At 34.6% G+C, this 23,783-nt stretch overlaps 2 protein-coding genes and 1 long non-coding RNA gene across 5 annotated transcripts; 2 read left to right on the top strand and 1 right to left on the bottom strand.

Annotated features, from left to right (window-relative positions):
• Window positions 1-255: 255 nt before the first annotated feature.
• Window positions 256-6,567, top strand: LOC128207431 (uncharacterized). Its single transcript, XM_052910342.1, has 4 exons — window positions 256-309; window positions 1,305-1,820; window positions 2,028-2,082; window positions 3,133-6,567. Exons 2-4 carry the CDS (start codon window positions 1,321-1,323, stop codon window positions 3,547-3,549), a joined length of 972 nt encoding a protein of 323 aa, XP_052766302.1. The 5' UTR covers window positions 256-309; window positions 1,305-1,320; the 3' UTR covers window positions 3,550-6,567.
• Window positions 6,568-8,344: 1,777 nt separating this feature from the next.
• Window positions 8,345-15,414, bottom strand: LOC128207416 (caspase-1-like). Of its 3 annotated transcripts, none has more exons than XM_052910310.1 (4): window positions 15,393-15,414; window positions 14,304-14,787; window positions 12,568-12,620; window positions 8,345-9,506 (listed from the first exon to the last, which is right to left on the bottom strand). In XM_052910310.1, the coding sequence occupies exons 2-4, from the start codon at window positions 14,719-14,721 to the stop codon at window positions 9,144-9,146; spliced, it is 834 nt and encodes a 277-aa protein (XP_052766270.1). In that variant the 5' UTR covers window positions 14,722-14,787; window positions 15,393-15,414; the 3' UTR covers window positions 8,345-9,143. The 3 variants fall into 3 exon arrangements, with proteins under 3 accessions (XP_052766270.1, XP_052766268.1, XP_052766269.1); XM_052910308.1 differs by lacking the exon at window positions 15,393-15,414 and adding an exon at window positions 15,307-15,325; XM_052910309.1 differs by lacking the exon at window positions 15,393-15,414 and having other exon boundaries at window positions 14,304-15,224.
• Window positions 15,415-15,772: 358 nt separating this feature from the next.
• LOC128207389 (uncharacterized) lies at window positions 15,773-17,465 on the top strand. The gene is made up of 3 exons (XR_008256695.1): window positions 15,773-15,916; window positions 16,450-16,551; window positions 17,167-17,465. It is a non-coding gene; the product is annotated as an uncharacterized LOC128207389 (long non-coding RNA).
• Window positions 17,466-23,783: the final 6,318 nt, after the last annotated feature.

Raw genomic sequence — 23,783 nt, 5'->3', positions numbered from 1 at the left:
ATTTTGGAAACAGGTTTGTCGAAGTGTTTGATGAAATCAAATTTCGGTAATAAAACAAAGCGGGTCTCTTAAAGTTAAGCGGCATAGACTGCCCTTTGTTTCATTTCAAATGGTGTTGTGGAAGAAACGTTATCTTTGATTTAAGACTTCATTTTAAGCAAAATATTGCCTTCCGACGTAGCATATATGACGTAATTTATCACGTGGTATACACACACTGGATATGTAATCTTAATACGGAAGAAAATGTTTTCACTAATGTACACGCCCTTGTAATGTGCGATCTTTCGTGTTTGGAGTTATTCAGATGTAAGTGTTTATACTTAAAATTTGATTAAATATGAGAAATTCATAAATATATGTTATTTTACAATTGTAGCAAAGTAAATACTCCTACCGCGTTTGATGTCTATTATTTGTCATAGGCCATGTCAAACGTTGTGATTTACAAAATTTTCCTTAGTAACGTATCTAGGTAGACAAATCTGTATATACATGCATGCAAATTTTATATCTTAATTAAATATATATCACACTTTTCCCTCATAAATTATATATCATATTTTGATCCTGGGCCAATATTTAAATGGTCTGTGAAAGATGTAACATTGGGATGTTAGTTCTCAGTTGCAAATGCGTAATACAAATGCCGTACTGGGACATCTACAGTCTGTAGAATATTAAAATGGTAATTTATTAATTATTCGTATTTACTTTGAAAACACAAACTAACCATAAACCTTTGACGACTTAATAATCATATAATTCAACGGTGTTGTTGAATAATGGTTCTCAGATGATTCAGTTAATCTTTAGTATGGCAAAGCCAATTTTCTTTCATCGAATAAACCGTATTGTTTTGACCCACCTATATATCATTCGGAAAAAATATTACTAAACTGTATTCAGATCTTAATGTTTTATTCAGAATAAAAAGTATAATAATTTCGAAGTATTCCATTGTATTTTTGCTGTTAAAGCTGCACTCTCGCAGATTTACCGTCCAAATGTAATGTTTTATGGTTTAAACCGTTACTAACTTAAGCAACTGCAGTTCTTTAAACGTTCTCGACTTCAGTTATTATTCTTTGAATAGTTCTTAAACTACATTGAAATAAACTGATTTATTTATGTAGGAGTAGTTTCGAGAAGTGGTTTGTGTAGTTCCGACAAGCGAAGCGTTACCGTTATGATACTTGGTGCAACATTAATATATAAGCGAATGTTTATAATTGTTAATTATTGCTGTTTGTTTGATAATTATTTAGTATTTACCACAAAGGCCCACTTTCATTATTTACCAGAAACTAAGGAATACGTATGGAGATTGAATATTGCCCCAGCGGTTCCAGTGGTATGAACATCTGCAACCTTCTAGCCATGGTTCCATGTCCTCCCCCAGACATTGGTGACAGCTTTTACACCCACCTTGAATCACGAAATCAAACATCGAAGGTTGTGGAATATATCGCAGATTACTGTGAGGTCCCCGAGCAAACATCCACTACACATTACACGACACCAACGACAACATCTACAATAGAGTCTAGCACAGCATTTACAAACCACCAAACGGCAAACGAACATTCGACCCATCACACGCAAACAACCTTTACATCGGGAACAACATATTTAACCAAACTATCATCTACTGAATCAACGACCGGAACCAAAATATCATCTACTGAATCAACGACCGGAACAGTGCCGTTTTATGGAGACAACGTCTCAACTAGTGGCATACAAGGGATCGCAATAGGGCTCGTTCTATTTATTTTTGTTGGCATTGCTTTAGCGTTGCTTGCGGTCTACTACAGAAGGTAGGCACAATTGGAAAAGTCAAATCAAGCAGTAAATTATATAACACTGATTTTTATTATAAAAATATTGCTGTCCGTTTGCCGCTTATCGATCGCATTTTTGTCTTTCGTTGTCATATATTTTAGTTTAGAAAAACAATACATCTATGTAATAAAGTTTCCTTATATAGTTTGACTGTTATATTTACAATTGTCTATTCTTTTCAGACAGTTGACTGTATTTTTCAAAAGGAACCGGAAAAATAAAGGCAGTGAACTGAAGGTATCAGGCTTTAAATCATCCCATTTCTTTCCTTATTGACTAAATTCATATTGTTACGACCTTACCGCTTCATCACCTAGCATGTTCAAACAAAATATTATTTCCTTTTACAATATATACAGGAAATAAACTACTCAGTTGAGTATTAACTTAAGAAATTTCGAGCGAATGTGGCCTTATTTTCAACAAAGTCATCATCATCATCATCATCATCATCAGTATCATTATTATATTTTTTATATTGTTATTATTATTATTATTATTATTATTATTATTATTATTATTATTATTATTATTATTATTATTAAGTTCGTTAGTAATATTTTGTGAATTTAACCTAAAAGAAGATTTTAAATGATGAAACTGTTAAAGACAAAGGAAAGAGAAACAATCCTAGGCTTTTTTTAAAAATACGTTGTCAAACGAAATGTGTTCATGTGACTACGTTTTTAATGATAAAGTTTCCGCAACATGCCCTAATTTGTCTTAAGCGGTTTTAAAAGCGCAACAAGCATATGTAGCTAATTTCATGAAGCCTTAATAAAAAAGAGAAGTTCGTTTTAAAAAATTCACAGTCGAAGACAAATTTTACAAAAGCGGAAATGTGAGCTTAATCCTGTTATAAGGGATTGAACATGTTGCAAGAAAGTTGGGCCAGGTTAACTAATGGTAACTAGTTGTTAACTTTAAATGAAAGACAACTTAATTCTAGTGTGGTTGTGAAAACAGCTGACATGAGACGAGATGATGTGGTGAAACGTTTGTTACGGTCATTCCCGACATTGCAAACGAATCTACATCACATGACATATGCTTACACAACTTTCATGACCATGTAGCTCTACTCATATTGTATTTTGTTTCTTTACGCCAGTAGTTTGTCGTTTCAGACTTCACAGTATGTACTATCATGCATTAAAAAAAAGTAAAATGAGAAAATACTTCTACGAATTCTTGGTTTGTATCATCATGATCATCATTACCTTTCATGGCTTTAAACTATGTGTCATCTGGGGGAATATGTTCAATATTCAATATTTGATATTTCAGTCGCTAAAGCAAAGGATAAAGGATGTTTTTACAGCTTCATTAACAACCCGTATAGCTAGTTACTCTGTGAACCGTACACGTGATCCCGTTCGTTTTCATAACAAGTTGTTCGATCACGGCGACTGCGTGGAAGACACTCATAGTACCCTTTACTACGAGAACACTGTGACTATGAGTGGGACGACAGATGGCGAGTACCTCGCAGTTGAAAACTTTTGTATACCATCTAAGGAAGAGATCAACAACTTCAATCCCGTTGAAAATTGTGGCATTTTTTGGCGTGAAAAAGAGTTTATCACACTGAGCACCAAAATCAACAGCGACCAGTCTGGCGATGCGAGAAGTAATTCATATGATGAACCTGACTCTGATGAGGAATATGATAAACAACTACAAAGATATAGTGAACTGATGTGACAACCCGCATACATATATGTTTAAGCTATAAATGAAAAACTATGTCGATAGGTATTGCGATGAAGACAGAAAACCATGCGGTACGATTTGTTACTTAATCGTATGGGCTGAGTTAGTACTGGGCTAAATTACGTCTACTAAATTCCAGCTCCACCTCTTATCGGTGGTGCATAAAAGAGGCTGTTTATTGTCAACACTTCCGTGGTGCAGCATTTTTACACCGGTCAAGCTAATACCGTAACATGCTTTAAAACTTTCTTAGAAGGTGTTTTCAACTTAATGATGGGTGAAATAATTAATGCCCATTTGCATGAGAGTCCGTTTTCGTTTTGAATAACGTGTCTACCAAGGCGTCTTTTGCCTATTGAGCAGTCAATGAAACACTTTGCAAGGTTTCGTGGTTAAAATTATTCAAAGTAAACTTCTTCTTTTTTTTCATTTTTAGACACTAAACTTAATCAGATCTCAACAGTATGTATTGGAGATATATTGACAGGCCTTCGAAGACGATACCAAGGTATGTTTTTGGATAGGATATACAAGGCAAATCACATATCTTAATGAACTTGGAGGGCTTGTCACAAAGACTTTGTATATTTCTCGCTCCATGTTTATGACTTAGACAAACAGTTCTGATGTACACTAGTCTCACATACAGATACGTTTTAGAAGTCAAAATCTTAGTTATACTTTTGGTGCAAATCATAACTTTTTATTGGAACGTTGGGATACCCCGTACATCCCAACTCACCAGATTTAACTCGTGGTCTACAAGAGGAAGTTTTATGGTTAAAATTCACCAGCACGCACCCGACTGTTTTCAAAATTGGTCTCATTTTGGTTTGTGTTTCACATAGCCTATCGTTTCCGAAACAGATAAGCCAAACATAAATTTAAACAATGCATGGTAAAATGGCACCACATTGATTTCCTTCCAAATGCTTAAAATCGCACCCAACAGCGCCACCACTACTCCTAAGCGTCACCACTTTTATAAAATATGTGCATATTTCCTGTTAAAGAAGAGTTCGAAAGTTTTGATGTGTACCGGCGTAAGAACTTCACATAAAAGTTTTATTTTCATACGCCTGAATGTTCTTTACGGTGTTTCTATGCACCAAAATGTAGTTGAAATGCTAGCAAAAATCTCCTTGCGCTACAATTCGTACTACATGCATATTGAAACGGAATCGTAGCCAACCTGTAGTAACAGTATTCTGACACATTACAACATTCTCCGACTTCAGAAATACCTCCATATGACATTCGGAGCTCCTCGGCCATTATTTTCAAAAACAACCTCGGATGTATTTGGACGGTTTACATACTCAAAATGTGGTACGTTTAAGTCCGCTGCAAATAGATCGCGTAGTATTCTGAATTAGTTGTTAAACTTTATGACTTAACTCTTGGGAATCTTAATCATGTTTGCAATAATACACTTCACTGGCAATCAATTTAAACTGAGAACAATGAATACAACTCTTAAACACTACATTTAATTAATGATATTATTAAAAAATTTACGGACTACTTCAACTGATGTACCGGTATACATCCGAGGTTGTTTTCGATAAAATGGCCGAAGAGTTCCGAATGCTCCATATGTATGCAACGTATCTTCAAATAAACAAAAGGCACTGCTGCTCGACGGAACTATCGACATATCATAATTATGCTTTGCACCACGGAAAAGTGGTGGAGCTGGCGTTTAGTATGATTGAAATGGGCGTGTGAAAGCTTTCGTCGGAGCACGATGCTTTATGACGAGGCGTTGTTCTGTCCAATATTTCCATTAATTTATTTTCACTGTACTATTTTCGAGACATTCCGATAACATACTAGTAAACTAACCACGAACATAATAAATCGTTAAACATTCTAAAAACTTAACGAATTGTTGCACGTCATATATTTTTTCTATTTAAAAATCGTTCCATGAGTACATTTTTAGCTTGGTTGTTCTTCGAGGAAAGTAGTCGGGGAACAATTCATATAAAAGTACATGTTTATACATATTCAAAATATAGCTTTGTCATCTATCGGTTACACATTTGTTCATTTGGAACCACAAAAGTCTTATGGGTAGCGTTTGTAATAGCTAGACATATATTGCCTTTTGTAATTTGAATAATATTTGGAACAAGTTACGAGTTAAAATTCTCTTCTTAGTTTGCTTATGTTAGTGTGTTTGAATAGACAATGTAATAATTTAAACATGATATGCATGTTCTATAAAATATACATCTCGTTTAAAATAATAAGGATAAAAGTGTCTATAAAAAAATAATGTCGTCCTTTTTCAATCTGCAAAACGTGTCTAAAACAAGGACAATTAGACAACGACTTTTCACAAGAATGGTCGGTCAGAGGAAAATATCTCTCCGGATTTTAAAGACTGTAAATACCTACATTTTGTATTATGAAACGCAGAATTTACAAATTCATTTATTTTTTAAATAGCACAGTCTGCTACTCTGTTTTAAACAACAAAATTAAGTCGGCGATCTATACACACACCAGAAGCCACGTTCGAACAACATTATTTTCGAAATTCAGTTCAATACCATTTAACATCAGTTTTAATGGTAACCGTGGTTAGGCACGCTAATCATTTGTGTCCAAACTTTATAGAACGAGTTATATATATCACATTTATGGTATATATTCCACAATTTAACAATTTGAAACATTTTATTCAAACATGATATATATATTTCCGAAAGTTTGTATGAACTTTCTCAACATCTTCATTATAAAATATTTCTGAAGAATAACACAGTTTATGTGCCACTATGGAGGCAAACAGTTGAAAGGCTTACTTCCAATGAAAATAACCAGACTTTTTCTGAAATGTAGAAATGATACACATTGTCTTCGTAGTCTATGTGTGCCCCATTGCACGCCTTTTAATTACACATACAATATATTATATGTTGTTATATTATGTATGTTGATTTCTGTGAACTGCTCGGCTACTTTCTGAAATAAACGCACCCGTTTTGCAATGCACTGAAATAGCTTTGTTTAGTTACTTCTGTTCTGATTATAAGATTCATCATGGGGTACAAATTCCAAAAAAACACAATATATTTAGAGAAATAGCTTTAACTGGTTACGATCATATTATTTATGTAAATACTTCAGCATGTGAAGTTGTGCACCAAGGGTTTTGTGAGTGACTACACCCACTAACTGCAGAGTTATGGCCCTTAACTTAGTTAAGAAAGCCTATATGGCATGCAACGTATCTCCAAAAGTAAATGAGCCAGAGTGATGAAACTTTACAGGAAGTTTTGGACCTGGGTGTTTGTGTTTGGCTGCACCCAGGCAGTGCATAGTTATGGCCCTATGGATCATCTAACCTTGTGTCGCGAGTTTCTCAAAAATGTATAAGCCAAAGACACAAAGCTTTAAAGGAACGTACTTTGATGTACATTTAAATAATGGCTATGACGTTTGGGACAAAAGAAAAAGTTGGGTATCCGTGTCCTGGTCACATTTCTAGCTTGTATCGTACCATCAATGTTAATCTCACCGCATCCCCGTGTCGTGTTTAACGGGGACTTCGGTAGCCAAAGGGTGGAATCAAACCATGATGTGTTACCCGTAGAGTCATTTTGAACCGAAAGAGAGGTTGTATTACAATCATTGATGATATCTAAAACGTTACACGGAACAAAAAGCAAAATGAGTCCGGCTTCGTTAAGTGCACATTACTTTGCTTCAAATTGTATAGTTGCAACGATGGCTTGGTTCAGGGCATTTGTTTCATCTTTTAGATACGCATTTAAATATAACACAGAAACTATAATGCTCACATACCTAGTAATGCACAAACAATGAACTTGATCGACAAGTCAGCCTCAAACACATTCATCGCGCATGGTGAATGTTGTTTAGTATATTAGTATTGCTTTGTTAAGCACCTCTACGAAACACCAGGCATATTTACATTAAATCATTTAGAAATGCTCTCACAACTAAAAATCCATTGAACGGAAACATTTCCATTGAGTAACGAAAACAAACGCCAAAGTAGCATTTAGTCGTTAATTGTTTTTATTAAATGAGCTATTTAGAAGGCTAAGAAGCTCACGCATGCGCACTGACTTATTTAAAGACATTCGCGCTCCATATCGCACTGAACAAAATTAGAAGTCACTGTCGGTCCTTTAAACGATAAGTCTGCGGTCTGCACAACGCCTGCCGACTTTATCGTTGAGAAGACCAAATATAACCATTACTATGACACAGTGAACATGTTGACGAGCAGAGAAGCGGGTGACGTCATGATAAATTTATTCTAAATGGGTCCTAGCTTCCAGTATTTTCATGGTTTAATTTTATTATAAATTAGAGTATATTGTATAAAATTGGACTGCGCCGGGTATGTGTTACCTTGGTGATTTTAACGTTTATGCCTATTTTAAGGAATGTTTGGCATGATAATTATGTGATGCTGTGCATCTCCTGCTAATTGCACTGGTGTCACAGTAAAGGCCAGTTTCCTGTGTATTCATTTATTGGCTCAGGGCCATTTAGGGTCCATTTATATAATAACACATCCAAAACTGCACAGCAGGATACTCAGATTGGAGATCTGATAAGACAATTAGGCAATAAGATTAAGATCAATCAACAGAGGTTGTGTACTAACACACGTTTTTTTGGGGGCGGGGGGTGGGGGTGGGGGGTGGGTCACTTGTAGAAGGTTTAAACTAGGCCTTTAAATCCACGGTTCCCATTCATTCCCAAACGATTTTCAGTCTATTCTGTAAAGATTCCGATTTTTCTTAAACCGTTAGTAACTCTGTGAGAGTGCAGCTTTAAGTTGAAATAAAGAGCAAAAATAGAAACCACAGTATCTTTATCTTTACGGTGTTTTCGGTCATTTATTGTACTTAAAAGTTATCAGTAAGAATTCCTTTTTATAATTTCAAATGGTTCCAAGATGATATAGGGTCACCAGCATCAACATTAAAGATGCACATTTATACCCAAATAAGATTTAAATTTGTTTTAATATACCAAAAAGAGTGAAAAAAAATGTCGAAAACGATGATTCTATTGAAGAATACCGAGTTTAATTTGAAAGAAAGGTGCAGAAAACACGATATTTCTGCCTTATGAGACGAATGTAGATCACAGTAAATCTTTAAACACTCACCAATCATTTTTTTTACGTTTGAAACGCATGTTAAACTATTGCTGTACTATATTTGAAGCTAATTATTGCGTTGTATTATTACCGTCCTAATTTGAGTTTTAATGCATAAACAAAAACAAAGAAAAAACTCTTCAATATGGTACAAAGCAAACCTTTCAATACTAGTTTAAATTAATACAGGCAATACAATTACACATACCATAGTAATACACATAACACGCTTATATATATAGTTGACAATATTTCACGAAATGTTGTGATAAGTGTCATATCACAGAAGTATTCGAAATAACGTCCATGCAAAAATGTTTAGATATTTGGATTTGGCTCCTCGTCGCCATCCTCTACCGGGGCAGTTTTCTGGAATATCAGTGGCTCCGTCAATGTATGCACTATTGTAACTGTGCTTTTCATTCCAGACTTTTTAGGATCTTTCACTGGTTTCCCATCTGTGCCAAGTTTTTTTTTTCTTGTCTTCTGTCCTTTTGTAGCAAACGGTTTCCCTTTCCGCCACACTTGCAACAGTTTGTGTCAGTATTTGTAGAAATCCCAAACTGGTATTTTCTTCAAAATGGTTGTCAATCTGTTTTTTCAAGTCGGTAACTAGCCATGATCCTTCTTTTTTGCTAAACTGTGCGATTCTACCAGACCAACAAGCGTAGACAACGATAAAATTTGCTGGCAAAAAGCTTGGGAGTATTCCATCCGACAAATCTAGATATGTTGCCCCCTGATTCTCGTCTTCTGGGTTTTCATCATTTATAGTCCGTTCTGGGTCTATTTGCACCTTAAATTGATAACAATATAAGTATAAAGTTATACATTTTTTATTCTGAACACTTTTTTTTCTTATTTATTTTTTACACAGAATACAAAACAATTCACTTACATTAAAGCATTAATAGCATTAGAACTATTCTATGTTTTTTTATTTATTTATAAGCCCTAATCCCCCCTCCTACACACATGCACGCCTGCACACAAACGCGCACAAACACACACGCATCCATTCACACGTACACATTCTTTCAGTCTCTCAAGCTTTTTCCCCTAATAGATTTTACAAGCTACGTATTGTAGTTAGTTATACATATTTAAAGGTGGAAAGGTAATACTAATCAATTGTTGTTATAATTTGCTGAATTACATACTGGTTATATAAATGAGTAATTTATGACCGTATCATACGTTATGTTAGAGTGCTGAATTTACTTTTATCTAAGGATCGAGGTTTAAAACTTTCCATTTCTTCTCGTGGCTATCATATTTATCGTTTAACAGTGTGATTTGCGATTCAATTCTTTTTCTCAATGTCAAATACTGTTTGTATGAGTTAAAAGTCGGTATAGTGTTTTTATATTTCATAGAAAAGATATAAAACTTCAATAAGACAATTAAGAAATTACATATGACTGTGTATCTTCCATTTCCCTGAATGCCTGCCTACACATGCTTCTTGTTTTGTTATCATAATATTCTGAACAGTTAATACAATTAAACTATAGCAATGGCCGTTTTGAAAAAAAATATCACTGCAAGTTTTGTGTTTCCCTGTGTCAGTGACAGACTCCGTGTTTCCCTGTGTCGGTGACAGTTTCCTGTGTCAGTGATAGTTTTCGTGTTTCCCTTTGTCGGTGATAGTTTTCCTGTTTCCCTGTTGTTACGAGCCAGGCGTTACGAGAAAAACAAAGCCAGCAACAAACTTTACAAAATGTATTATGTTAAAGTTACAATGTTGAAATACAACTTAAATACCTGTTTTACACTTCCAAAAAGCTTAAATAATTCCAATCCTGGTTTTTTGTCCTTTTTCCAATTTTAAAGTCCAAAAAGCTGAATGTTTTAAGCACTTATAATTTAAATAGTCCACACTGTAAACTCCCCAAAGAATAATCCAAATGTAAATCGGTATTTTTAAATTTATGACTATCACAAAAGATAACCAAAGATCCTTTCTAACTCTGCTATACCTAATATTTATAGTCAAAGATCTTTCTAGAATAATCTTCTTCTTGAATATACTTGATAAGTAACAAACATTCCAGAAGTTTCCATACTATTCTATAACTTTCTTAAAGTATCCACAATGTTCCAGAATGTTCCAAATGTAAATACATGTATAATTTGAAACAATAAACAGCATTCTAAATACAAAGCAAGTGCATAATACATAAATAAGCCGCCTACATAACACTGTGTCAGTGATAGTTTTCGTGTTTCCCTTTGTCATTGATAGTTTTCGTGTTTCCCTGTGTCAGTGTGCCCTGTGTTAGTGACAGTTTTCGTTTTTTCCTATGACGATGACAGTTTTCGAGTTTCCCTGCGTCAGTGATAGTTTTCTTGTTTCCCAGTGTCGGTGGTAATGTTCGTGTTTCCCTTTGTCATTGATAGTTTTCGTGTTTCCCTTTGTCATTGATAGTTTTCGTGTTTCCCTGTTTCAGTTTTCCCTGTGTTAGTGACAGTTTTCGTGTTTTTCTTTGTCAGTGATGTCTATCGTGTTTCCCTGTGTCAGTGATAGTTTTCGTGTTTCCCTGTGTCAGTGGCAGAGTTCGTGTATCTCTGTGCCAGTAATAGCTTTCGGGTTTCCCTGCGTCAGTGATAGTTTTTATGTTTCTCTTAATGTCAGTGATAGTTTTCGTGTTTCCCTGTGTCAGAGACAAATTTGGTGTTTCTCTGTGTCAGTTTTCGTGTTGGTGACAGTTTTCGTGTTTTCCTTTGTCATTGTGAGTTATTGTGTTTCCCTGTTTCATTTTTCTCTGTGTTAGTGACAGTTTTCGTGCTTTCCGTTGTCATTGATATTTTCGAATTTCCTTGCGTCAGTGTTCCCTGTGTTAGTGACAGTTTTTGTGTTTTCCTTTGTCATTGATAGTTTTCGTGTTTCCCTTTGTCATTGATAGTTTTCGTGTTTCCCTGTTTCAGTTTTCCCTGTGTTAATGACAGTTTTCGTGTTTCCTTTGTCAGTGATATTTTTCGTGTTTCCCTGTGTAAGTGAGTTCGTGTTTCCCTGTGTCGGTGACAGTTTCCCTGTGTCAGTGACAGAGTCCGTGTATTTCTGTGACAGTGCTAGCTTTCGAGTTTCCCTGCGTCAGTGATAGTTTTCTTGTTTCTCTTAATCAGTGATTGTTTTCGTGTTTCCCTGTGTCAGAGACATAGTTCGTGTTTTCCTGTTTCAGTTTTTCCTGTGTTAGTGACAGTTTTCGTGCTTTCCTTTATCATTGATAGTTTTCGAATTTCCTTGCGCCAGCGTTCCCTGTGTTAGTGACAGTTTTTGTGATTTCCTTTGTCAGTAACAGTGTTCGTGTTTCCCTTTGTCGTGATAGTTTTCGTGTTTCCCTGTTTCAGTTTTCCCTGTGTTAATGACAGTTTTCGTGTTTCCTTTGTCAGTGATATTTTTCGTGTTTCCCTGTGTTAGAGACAGTTTTCGAGTTTCCTTAAGCTTGTGTCAGTGATATTTTTTGAGTTTCCCTGTGTTAGTGACAGTGTTTTTTTGTTTCCTTTATCAGTGATAGTTTTGGTGTTTCCCTGTGTCAGTGATAGTTTTCGTGTTTCCCTGTGTCAGTGAGTTCGTGTTTCCCTGTGTTGGTGACAGTTTTCGTGTGTCAGTGACAGAGTTCGTGTATTTCTGTGTCAGTGCTAGCTGTCGAGTTTCCCTGCTTCAGTGATTGTTTTCTTGTTTCTCTTTGTTAGTGATAGTTTTCGTGTTTCCCTGTGTCAGAGACAGATTTCGTGTTTCCCTGTGTCAGAGACAGATTTCGTGTTTCCCTGTTTCAGTTTTTCCTGTGTTAGTGACAGTTTTCGTCGAGTAGATCTATATAGCATTTGTTGTTTTGTCATGAATCATACCTTACCTCTTCTAGTTCCTTTGCTATATTTATAGAAACGCCTGGATCATCAGCTGAGGCTGAAAAAGACATCAACTTCACACTTTTTTGTGGCAGTTTCAGGTCTAGATGGTGTATCGAAACTAAACTAATAATATATGTATGTTTAAGAGCAGTTTATGCTGAATTAAGTTATTCATGGCGTAGAAATTGTCCTCCGAGGATACCTATCATGATTATGAAAAAATAAGCTTTCAAAGACATACACTTTTATAACATGCGTTAAATAAAGTGTGTTGAACGTTCATCAAATACCTAAAATCTTTAAAAAAAAAATGGAATCACTTGTTGAATTTTACATCTAAATTATGATTCCCCCGTGCATCAAGAGCATATTTTACAGGTGCTTTAAAATCAAAACACATTTGGTGGAAAAAAATCTTGTTGGTGCACGGAGAGGGGACTACTTCAAATCGAAAAATGTTTATGGTTATGTATATAGTATATCAGTTGCATAAACATACTAATTGGGTAAAAGTATAGCACTGTGTGGTTATTTTGAGAGAGGACTACGAAGTATGTTACATACGAGTACATGTCCAATTTTAAAACAGTTCAATTACTGTTTGTATTTCATTAACTAAACACATGCATATTTATGAAAAACAAAACTAATTGTTTTAACTTGAAATTACAAAAGAATGCGCACACAAGTGTAACGTTTCTCCCCTAGCTAGCTCGGACACGCTACCTTAAATTAAACTTCAACCCTATTCTCGGACTGCATTGTCCCAAAAATTAAGTATGAAATTAATATTATATACACGTGATTGACAATGATTGCTTACAAAACCGAATGATTAGAAATAATTGGTATGGTTCAAGAATCAACGTTCAATTATCCCAAAAGCAAGAACGAACAAACAGAAACACTACAACAACTATGCTGTATCTTCAAACAGGACCAGCATACAAAACGCTTATAAATCAATCACAATATATCAGCGAAACCCACAGTCCTAAATGTATAGCTTTTACGGGGAATCAAACCATTGACCCTGTTCCGTCTGTATCGCAATGATCCAGGCTTACTAAGAGGCCAAAAAGAAACCCCACGGATGTCCGAACCTGGAAACTAGAAGCTGTAGCGCAATGCTTCACTTAAATTCTCCTAGCCTCCAATAGTTCAGAACCCGCCCTAAACAGTACAAAAAGATACTTCAAAGCTTCACTATATATTGTTAACTTGATGTTCTCACATCGGCGTCGAGACACGAACTAACTATTTCTATGCTTTTCGCTTCTTATATACCCTAACATCACGTGACCAAAATGGAATGGTCCATTTTAACAAACACGATGGGCGAAACCATTATATATAACTAACGTTACAGAGTAGGGGTGTCAAGTTTATCAAACTTACGAAAAAGTAGAAAACTATTAAGAATACAACTTAGTTCGTATTAATTAATCATTTACTAGCTAAATTTAGACATTTAATACTAAAACTATAACATTAGTATTAAATATACGAAATCATCCCTAAGAAGTAATAACGATAATGCGAAAATCAAATACTCTATAAAATTCACTAAAACAGAAATGATTATTTTCCGGGCTCCGAACTACATTATTTCATGAACATTACACAAGTAACTGTATTTCGCTGTCTTGTGTTTATTTAACTTAAAAAAGAAACAGTTTATGTGCAGTAAACCCAACTAATTCGAAAATCAATTATATTCTCAAATATCTCGTCATACCGGCATTATCCCTGGAACTCCTGCAGACTTGCACTATCAGTATTTTCTTCTTCCCCCTCAGGCAGTCGCTATTTAGCACATCTACAATGCTTTTCAGCTCAACCTTTTTTTTATCACTAAACTGAAGCTCCATGGAACCTTCCTTTTCACCTCCATGGGTAGTTATAGCAAAAAGGAAACAGTCCGTACCGTCATTCAATGCTGATGTTTTTATCCTACAACTAAGACAGTCACAATCCTCCTTCCTATCACCTTCATGCTGCCAATCTGTTGACGAAACATTCAAGCTGTCTTTTACATTGATACACTGAAATCCAAGGATGTTAATAATTGACATCAAGTTATCTTTGTCCACATTTGTACCTTCCCTTGGTTTGTCTGTCTCATTTACTACAACAACTGCATTTCCCCTCACCATATTGTAATGTGTCAGATTACCAGCTAATATGTATTTAAGATTGTCCGGTATTCGCACTGGCTTTACCTAATGAAATATGTAGGCAGGTGTATTATTTCTCCCCTACTTCTAAACTGCGGTAATAATTACATGTATACACGTCACATGACAACTGTCAAAGTCACATGTGTATATGTGCCTGTCCAACAATTAGATGTGTTGTATGTGTAAATGCTAGTTTGTAATTGGATGGAAATGACCATACAGTAACATCTAAGACTCCTTCGATTACAATTTCTACACCCCTTTCTTACATCCTATGTTTTATGCTCTTTTCGACGCAGGTTGATTTATGAAGCAGTGTTAGAATTATATAATATCTCAATCATTAAACAAATGTTTGTTATACAGTTTGATGAATACTAAGAAACAACGGCGTGCCTGGTTATTGAATAGTGTTTTAAAATAAAACCAAAGAACCCAAATCTTGTTTGCTCGTATGTGGTTGTGACCCCCCCCCCTCCCCCATACAAACGAATAGATCCAGCTAGGTATAAAAACAAGTTCATTTGATTAAAATGAAAAACACTTGTTAAAATATATAACAATCATTATTCCTCAAGCATTATTTTGTATTCATAATGAGAATTTTAATTAAAATTAAACAAGGAAGTTAAATCTACTGCACGAACGGCGAACGTGTTTTTCGGTCGATGAGAATTTTGAACAAGGAAGTTAAATCTGCTGCACGAACGGCGAACGTGTTTTTCGGTCGGTGCAATGATTGCGCGGGCGCATCGGCGCCCGGAGCATATATTGATTGTTTTAGAAGTTCCGGCGGTCGTGGGTTCGAGCCCCACACCGGGCGCACTTTTCCTCCCAGGTTTACTTTACTGGTGGCAGCGGTAAACGGCAGTAGTGCCTCCGTCGGCCTAAAAGGTTAATGGGGGAGGAGTGTAGTGTGTGTGGGAAAGAATCAGCCGTCCGGTTAGCTCAGTTGGTTAGAGCGCCGTGCTAGTGTTCCGGCGGTCGTGGGTTCGAGCCCAACACCGGGCGCACTTTTCCTCCCAGGTTTACTTTAAAACGCTTCTTGCATTTCAGATATAGGCGAGTGTGCGGTCAAGGTCAAAATTGCGAGAGGGTGATTCGAAGTGAAATACCGCAACAAAAACGTTCGATTTGTACATTAACGCGTCTAACTGAATGAGTCACAATGGTAGGGATGATATTTCAAGCCCTTCTTTGTAATGCATGCGCTAAATTTGCATGTCAGTCTGTATGTAACGAGTTTAAGGTGATTTGTTCGTAGTCATTAAATTTTTGCATCGTTTTCATTATGCACCAGTTATTATTTTAGACTAATGCATCAGTCATTTGAAACCACGCCCCCCCGGTCATGGGAATAGCGAGGACCCTGACCATAGGTCCAGCCAATATTGGCTAAAATCACGTCCTGCGGGGATGAACTGATGGTTTAATCTCGCCAAATGCCCCGCACCCCAGGGGCCCTAGGTAATGCCCATTCCCTGCTATATTTAAAGCGAGACATAACCATCCCATTCACCCGGCAATGCAGGGCCACCTGAAAGTTAAAAACATGGTCCATTTCCCCGGCTATCCCTGGTATACCCCCGGACCTTGGGGGTCATGGTTACAATTGACTGGTGCATTAGTTTAAAATAATAAACATGTTTTACGGGATTCTGTCTCAATAAAATGTATATTTATATTTATCATCCTACATTCCAGTTTCTACCACAAGAGTTGTAAATATTGAAAAACTGAGATAAAAACTGCAAAAAATGGCCACCAACAATAATGGGCCAGGACTGAGGAGTTCCAAGAAATGAGGTTTGTTCTCTTTCTTAGTTTCCTGTTAACTTTATGGTTTCAGAACAATGCTTTTGGTATTAACATTCAACTTTTAATAAAACAAAAACATATGGGTGTTTCAATGCATTTCAATAAATAATTGAATGTATTTACAATTATTCACAATTTCATGTAATGTTTAAAAAAAATTAACTCTACAAGCTTACATTATTTCACAATATTAATCTTTTTTTAGACATCATTTTGATATTTATTTCGCTCAAAATACATGACCTATATATAAGCCTTCCTAAAAATTAATAACATTTTTTCACTTTTTCTAACAAAATTGCTTAACTCAATAGCTGAATAAAGGAATGAAATCATTACTTGTATATAAATACTTAATCTTAATTATTATTCTGCAATTCATGCATCAATGTTTGATTTGTATAACCTGATTCAGAATTGAAATCAAATTGCAAATTACCTGTCAATTCACATTTCGAATAAAGCTTATGAAATCAACCTTGAAACCTAACAAATTCACCTCAGTTTAATGTTTAGAGTTATTTTATTTCTCATGTTTCATGTTTTCAGGTCTTCAGTGCTACGTTCACTTATCATGATATCACTCCTTTCATATCTTTTTAGAGTGTGGCAACAAGTAAATGGACCTTGACAAATGTCCTCTATGTTAGAGCCAGTCCCTTACACAAGTGACCTACTTTTGCACAGCTGAGGTTGTTATCAAACGCAGCAGTAGGTATGAAATGCGGAAACTGTTCCAACTTGATCTTCAACAGTTGAGTTACTCCTCATCACAATACCTGAACTGAAAACAATCGGTGACGATCCTGCACTTCACTTCTACCTCACAGTGCTCTTCCCTATAAACGCTAGAGGAAAGTTTGAAAATGAAAAACTTGTCATTGCAAGAAAGGACCAATTGATTCTTAACAAAACAACCTGCTTCAATGCTTTAGCTGACACTACATCAAGTCAACACAAGGCAATTTGTTTTTCTCCCAACCTGACCGGTATGTTGAATCTGATCAAAATTGTACACAACCACTGGTCAAGAATATAGAAATACAAGTTGTATGATCAGTAACCTAAAATATTCTTGAATATTTGAACATAATTAAAGAGTATATGTTAAAGTTATACATATTGTGTGTAGTGTAGGTAAGATCAATGCCAAGGTTATTTTGGCTAAAAAAAGGAAAATGAGTCTTGATTCATAACATCGATGAAATAGAAAGCCTTTTCGATAAAGTGATACATATATTTTGTGGTGATGTCATAACCTTGTTTCACTGTTTTTGAAGAGAAAACACATGTTATAAATATATTATCACATTTGTGTTTTTTTAGCTCGACTATTTTAAGAATAAGGTGGGCTATACTATTCGCTCTGGTGTCAGTGTCCGGTTCAAGTTTTAGGGCAAGTTTTAGGGCAAGTTGGGATTTTCACTTATAAGTCCAATACCCTTCATTCAATTGACTTAATACCTCTTATAAGTCCAATACCCTTCATTCAATTGACTTAATACCTCACACAGTTGTTCAGGGCCATCATATAATGGGAATAGATAACTCCTTTATACAAGTTATGGCCCCTGATTGACTATCAAACTTAGGTTAAAGTTTTAGGGCAGGTTGGGATATTTATTAATAACTTCTCTACCATTCGTTCATTTAACTTAATACTTGACACATTTGTTCAGGACCAACACACAATGAGGTTGCATAACTCTGTATTATCCTCAATACAAGTTATAGCCCCTGATTGACTAAAGGTTAAAGGTTTAGGGCAGGTTAAAGTTTTAGAACAAGTTGGGATTTTCACTAATAAGTCCAATACCCTTCATTCAATTGACTTAATACTTTACACAGTTGTTCAGTGCCATCACATAATTAGGTAAGATAACTCCATATCATATTTTATTCACATAATGGCCCCTGATTGACTATGGAACTTAGGTTAAAATTTTAGGGCAGGTTGATATATTAATTGATAACTTCTATACCCTTCATTCATAATATCCTTAATACAAGTTATGGCCCCTGATTGACTTAGGTTAAAGTTTTTGGGCAAGTTAAAGTTTTAGGGCAAGTTGGGATTTTCATAAAAAAACTTCTATACCTTCATTCAATACTTAGCAGAATTATGGACGACCATCTTACACTAATGAACATAACTTCATGTTAACCCTAAATACAAATTATTGCCCTTGAATGTTTTTTTTTCTTTTTAACTCTTCTTTTAATTTCTTTTGAAAGGCACATTTTCATATTCCTAACCACATTTTCATAAAGGGAAAACAAGATATTTGAATGACCTGTGTCATTGTTCGGGCGGGCTGGTGTTAGAGCAGGGTCAAAGTCACCTTATGTATCGATTAATTTTAGCTAGGTTTGACATAAAGAGACCAAACTTGGTATATGCAAAGAGTTTATGGAGACCTTTTATGGGAATGCGTTTGAGGCCCCTATGATCAAGGTCAAGGTTACTATTACCGGTAATAGAAAAAGGGTTGGTTTTGAATATTTTTAGTAACTTAAGTAAGGGTCTTCTAATTGGTACCAAATTTGGTATATAGGAAGAGTTTATAGAGACCTTTCCTGAGATTGTGTTTTTGGCCCCGAGAGTTATGGTCTAGGTCAAGGTCAAAATAGAAATATGGTAAGTACTGAATAACTCAAGTAAGGGTTGACATAGTGTGACCAAACTTGGTATATAGGACAAGTTTATGCAGAGCTTTAATGGATGCTTTTTGGCCCCCTAGGGTCGTTGTCACTGTTACTAAAAATAGATTACTGTTTCAGTTAAGGCTGACATACTGTGACCAAACTTGATATATGTAGGAAGAGTTTATAGCGCGGACACGAGTATGTGTAATCTGACATTTAAATATCTCGTGTGACTTTGATCTTTGAGTTATGGACCCTGGTCAATGTCATTGCTTATCGTCTCAATGAGGACAACATTTGTACCAAGCAATATGATAATTCATCAATGCATAAGTAAGTTATAGCACGGACACGAAATGTTACAGCCAGACGGACTGATGAAGTGTTTCTGTAATCCCCTCCCCACTCCGTGGCGGGGGATTTGAAATTTGATATTTATAAAATAGTGTACTTCCATTTTTGCCATTGTTGTGTTTTACCATTCTGTCAATATGTTAAGTTACAGTTGTGCCAATATCTTACAGTCACAATATATGACTTTACAGAATCGAAACATTATTTAATAACCTCATCATAATGATTACTTATCTTCCTATTGTTTTCTTAAATGTTCTGCAATTTCAATAATTATTAACAAAACATGTTCCTAAAATCAGAGACATTTGACAGTATTATAAGACTTCTCATTCAATGTTTTGTCTATCTGAACACTGATGTTTGCATATTGCTCTGTAGATATCACTATGCTTTTGCTAAGTTTAATTCCCATTAATGTTTAAATTAATTTCTCATATGTACATATAATTAACAATGTTCTGTTTTTCAACATCTCACTTCAACAGTTACAAAATGTTAATTTACAAGAAATACTTGTATTTATATCACTATGTCATTTTGCCATGTCACCCTTCTTTACTACCTGTTATGCTTAAAGCTGCACTCTCACAGATTTACCATTTGTACAACTTTTTTTATTGTTTGTCTTGGAAAGCGCAAGTTTTGTGTCAATATCCGCAAACAAATGATTTAAGATTACTGACAAAAGATCAAATCAGATTTTCATATTTCCATTTGAAAATTATTGTCTTATGGCTTAAGCTGTTACTAACAGATTAAGAAAATTGCATAAAACATCAATTTTTGAACTTAAGTATAAAAATCTGCAATCTTTTTTTGTCAGCAGTCTTATATAACTGGTTTCAATGGATTTACGCAAAATATGGCTCGTTCTAAGTCAAAAAATGAAAAAGTTGTCAAAATGTTCAATCTGTGAGAGTGCAGCTTTAACTCTGATGAATATATCATTCAATGTCTCTTTTATAGGCACTGACTCTCCATTTACAAACATTAGAATTCATAATGCTTAAAAAAGTATGCCTGTTTCAACTTCTCAACTTACCCTGCTTTTTTTGCATGACCCTTAACCATTCTATTGTGTGTTGTTGTTTTTCATTTTCGTGATTTATGACTTTTCAAACTTTAAAAAATAATGGCCTTTTGGCTATCAACCATATCAGCAATGCTTATACTGATAATATAAAACTCCAGGCATATCATTTATAGTTTTTGGTTTGACAACTTTCAACTTTTAAGTAAGTAAATCATTTAACAAATATACCTATTTTCAACCCAATTCATTCCAACATAACAACTGAAACTGAGTCTTTTTAAGCCCCCCCCCCATGTAAAAGATATTTATCACCCTATAAATAGTTTCATTCAAATACTGTGCATTTGGATACTAGGTTCATATTACTAGGTTTTCATGCATTTTCATTTATATTCTTTTCTTTCATACCTGTTCTATTTCATTGCTTATGAAATAGTGGCAGCATGTATTATAGTATTGTATTAATTTGTCTGTGTGCATTCTTATTCCAAGTATTGGTCATAATGTATATGTCGCACTTACACCAAATTATAACAAATATTCTTTCTATTGTTTATTACATTTCAGTACAACTCTACCATTCCCATCATACATACTTACTCTTTATTTTTTGTTATCATGCTTATTACTCTTTGTTGTATACAAAATGTATATAAAATGTCATATTGCTCATGTTCTTTCGTGTTTGTACATATGTTCACATTTCAGTAATACTCAATGCAGTATTTATTATTATATTTCAATATCATATTTTAAAGAATTGAGAAGTTTTACAGGCATAATAACATTAACACATTTCCACCAAACTTTGTATAAATGCTTCACTTTTCATGTTTTAAAACATATTCCTCACTTCATTTCATTGTAACCTATAATTTTCAGCACTTTCTTCATAAATCTTTTGTGTCATTATATTTCCATACACATTAAGTGATCAACTTCCTAGTCATACCACTATCAACCTGCATCACATTCTGCTCATCATTCTTATATCTTATGCCTTAAAAGAGCATAATGCATGATGATTACATATTGTTTATTACCTACAAGTGTCAGTATATGCTAAACTTGTTTCCTTTGTTTAAAACATCATGCATGCCTATAAATCATCTACGCCACAGAACAAGGAAAATGACATTAATAATGATGATCAGACTTCTTTCTTTCAGCTCATGTATAACCAACTTCTTTAAGTTTATGTTAAATGTATTTTTTTAATTGTGTTAAAATCTGTTACATAAGCAAACAATTTTATTAATTATAACGGTCAACTTGTTTCGCGGATTATTAGCCAAAAGTAAACATTGTTTTAAGCAGATGTCCTTAATTAGTTTTTCGGATAAACCTTTGGTGCTACTCCTGTTTAAAGTCAACATTTCACCAAAGTACTTCAAATTCTCAACGTTTCGAACTTTGCCCAGAATTTACCAAATCATGTTGGCATATTTAACATTTCAGCTATCATATCATCCACTCCAAAAGAAAACCACCACTGTGGCCATGTTGTCTTTTATAAATGTGTGTATATTGATACAGTTCATGAATAAAGTTATTTGATACAATTATGGTTTCTGTCATAGATATACCATCAGTTGTACAATTGTTATTGTGTTAAGTTTTATTTTCATTTCAAAACAACAGCCCAATTCTGTCATCTTTTAAGTAACTTCATTTCACTGACATCTACAATCAATGTTAGTCCTTACTTTATTTACTTCGTTCTGACCCTACATATAGACTTGAATAACCAATAGTTGGCCCGCGCTAACATCCAATTGCTGCATCTTGCAGCAACTTTTGTACTTGTTATTTATTTATTTTTGTGTAAAACCGTACTAGTTGTGTAGTGATAAGGTTATTCTCAACTATAAAACTACAAAGCAAATGTCTACTCAAATTTTGTCATAGTTACTGTTCTTGACCTGATGTCATTCATTCTATACACACTTGGCAAAAGCGACGAACATTTGATAATACTTGATGTACAATTGTACCCGGAATTCCTTATCAACTGTGCTAAATTATACAATGCTTATTTAACTAAGACGCATTAAGATGCGTGCAGTTCATTAATGACAATGCCACTCAACAAAATGAGCTAATCCTAAAACAGCTATTTCTATTTAGCTTTTGAAGAAATATTGTTTAAATTAATAGGAAACTGTCTTTTGATTTTAGCCGATGCATTATTATTGTTCTTAATCGTTTGTAAGATCAGACTTGTATGAAGCTGCTAAATTATAAATGAGACCAACGTTATGTAAATAAAACAATATGCTATGCACATCTCCAGAAAATGGGGGAAATAAAGCTACATGTATACGACTGTAGTGCAGTACAAGTTGTGTTTCGCAGCTCTCTAAATTTAAAACTGCATTTACATAAACCAAGTTTTCAATATCGAGCAAGGATACTACGGAGTTATGTAACCTAATTGTGTGATGGCCGTGAAGGACTTTGTGAAGCATGACGTCCATTCAAAGAACGGTATTTGGGATCGAGTTTAAACATGAAATCCAGTTGTTTTCAAACATGAACATTTTTTTCACTGTTTATATAAAACATGCCTCATTACACTTTACGTAGAAAAGCTTTATAAGCAAAAATAATTTGACAGTTGACGTAATACGGTCTCATTTTGTCTAGTCATAAGATTAACAAATTTGATCATACATGGTTTCTTACTGTAATATTTATCGATGAATAATTTTCTTAAACCATTGAATAGGGTACATTCAATAATAAAATGGTACTCATCATCAAATTTATCGCATACATTTTCTATCATTGTATGGAATACCATGGAATCTACCGGTTTCTATTGCAAGATGATGAGAAGATGTGCGTAATCTACTTAATGGTTTTCTATGCTTTGGAATAATAACTACATTTAAACATGTTTTCAAATAAATTCTGAAGCTTATTTTACGATAACATAAAACTCTTGTGGCAATTACCAAGTCACCACTCCATATTTGTAAAATGTTATCTTTTAACCTTTGCTTAACTAAGTTTAAAAAAACAAACATTTGTTTATTTCCAACATCTTAAAAAAACAACTTCATAAAATCCTAAAGATGATAACAACTGACGTAAAAGGCTTGCCCGATTACTATATTCTCCCACCGGAGGCATACACATAAGTATATCAAATAATCAAAGGGCAATAACTCTAAAAATACCA

This window comes from Mya arenaria, chromosome 11 (genome assembly GCF_026914265.1).
Source record: "Mya arenaria isolate MELC-2E11 chromosome 11, ASM2691426v1".
Classification (NCBI taxonomy): Eukaryota; Metazoa; Mollusca; class Bivalvia; order Myida; family Myidae; genus Mya; species Mya arenaria.
Note: the sequence above shows the minus strand (reverse complement) of the source record. Positions and strands in the feature narration are given on the sequence as shown.

Coding starts and splice junctions, on each gene's coding strand:
- LOC128207431 (XM_052910342.1), top strand. CDS start 1,321: ATGGAGATTGAATATTGCCCCAGCGGTTCCAGTGGTATGAACATCTGC. Junction 1,821..2,027: donor CTTGCGGTCTACTACAGAAG/GTAGGCACAATT, acceptor TATTCTTTTCAG/ACAGTTGACTGTATTTTTCA. Junction 2,083..3,132: donor ATAAAGGCAGTGAACTGAAG/GTATCAGGCTTT, acceptor TTGATATTTCAG/TCGCTAAAGCAAAGGATAAA.
- LOC128207416 (XM_052910308.1), bottom strand. Junction 12,621..14,303: donor GAGTTCCAGGGATAATGCCG/GTATGACGAGAT, acceptor TGTCTTTTTCAG/CCTCAGCTGATGATCCAGGC. Junction 9,507..12,567: donor TAGCAAAGGAACTAGAAGAG/GTAAGGTATGAT, acceptor TATCAATTTAAG/GTGCAAATAGACCCAGAACG.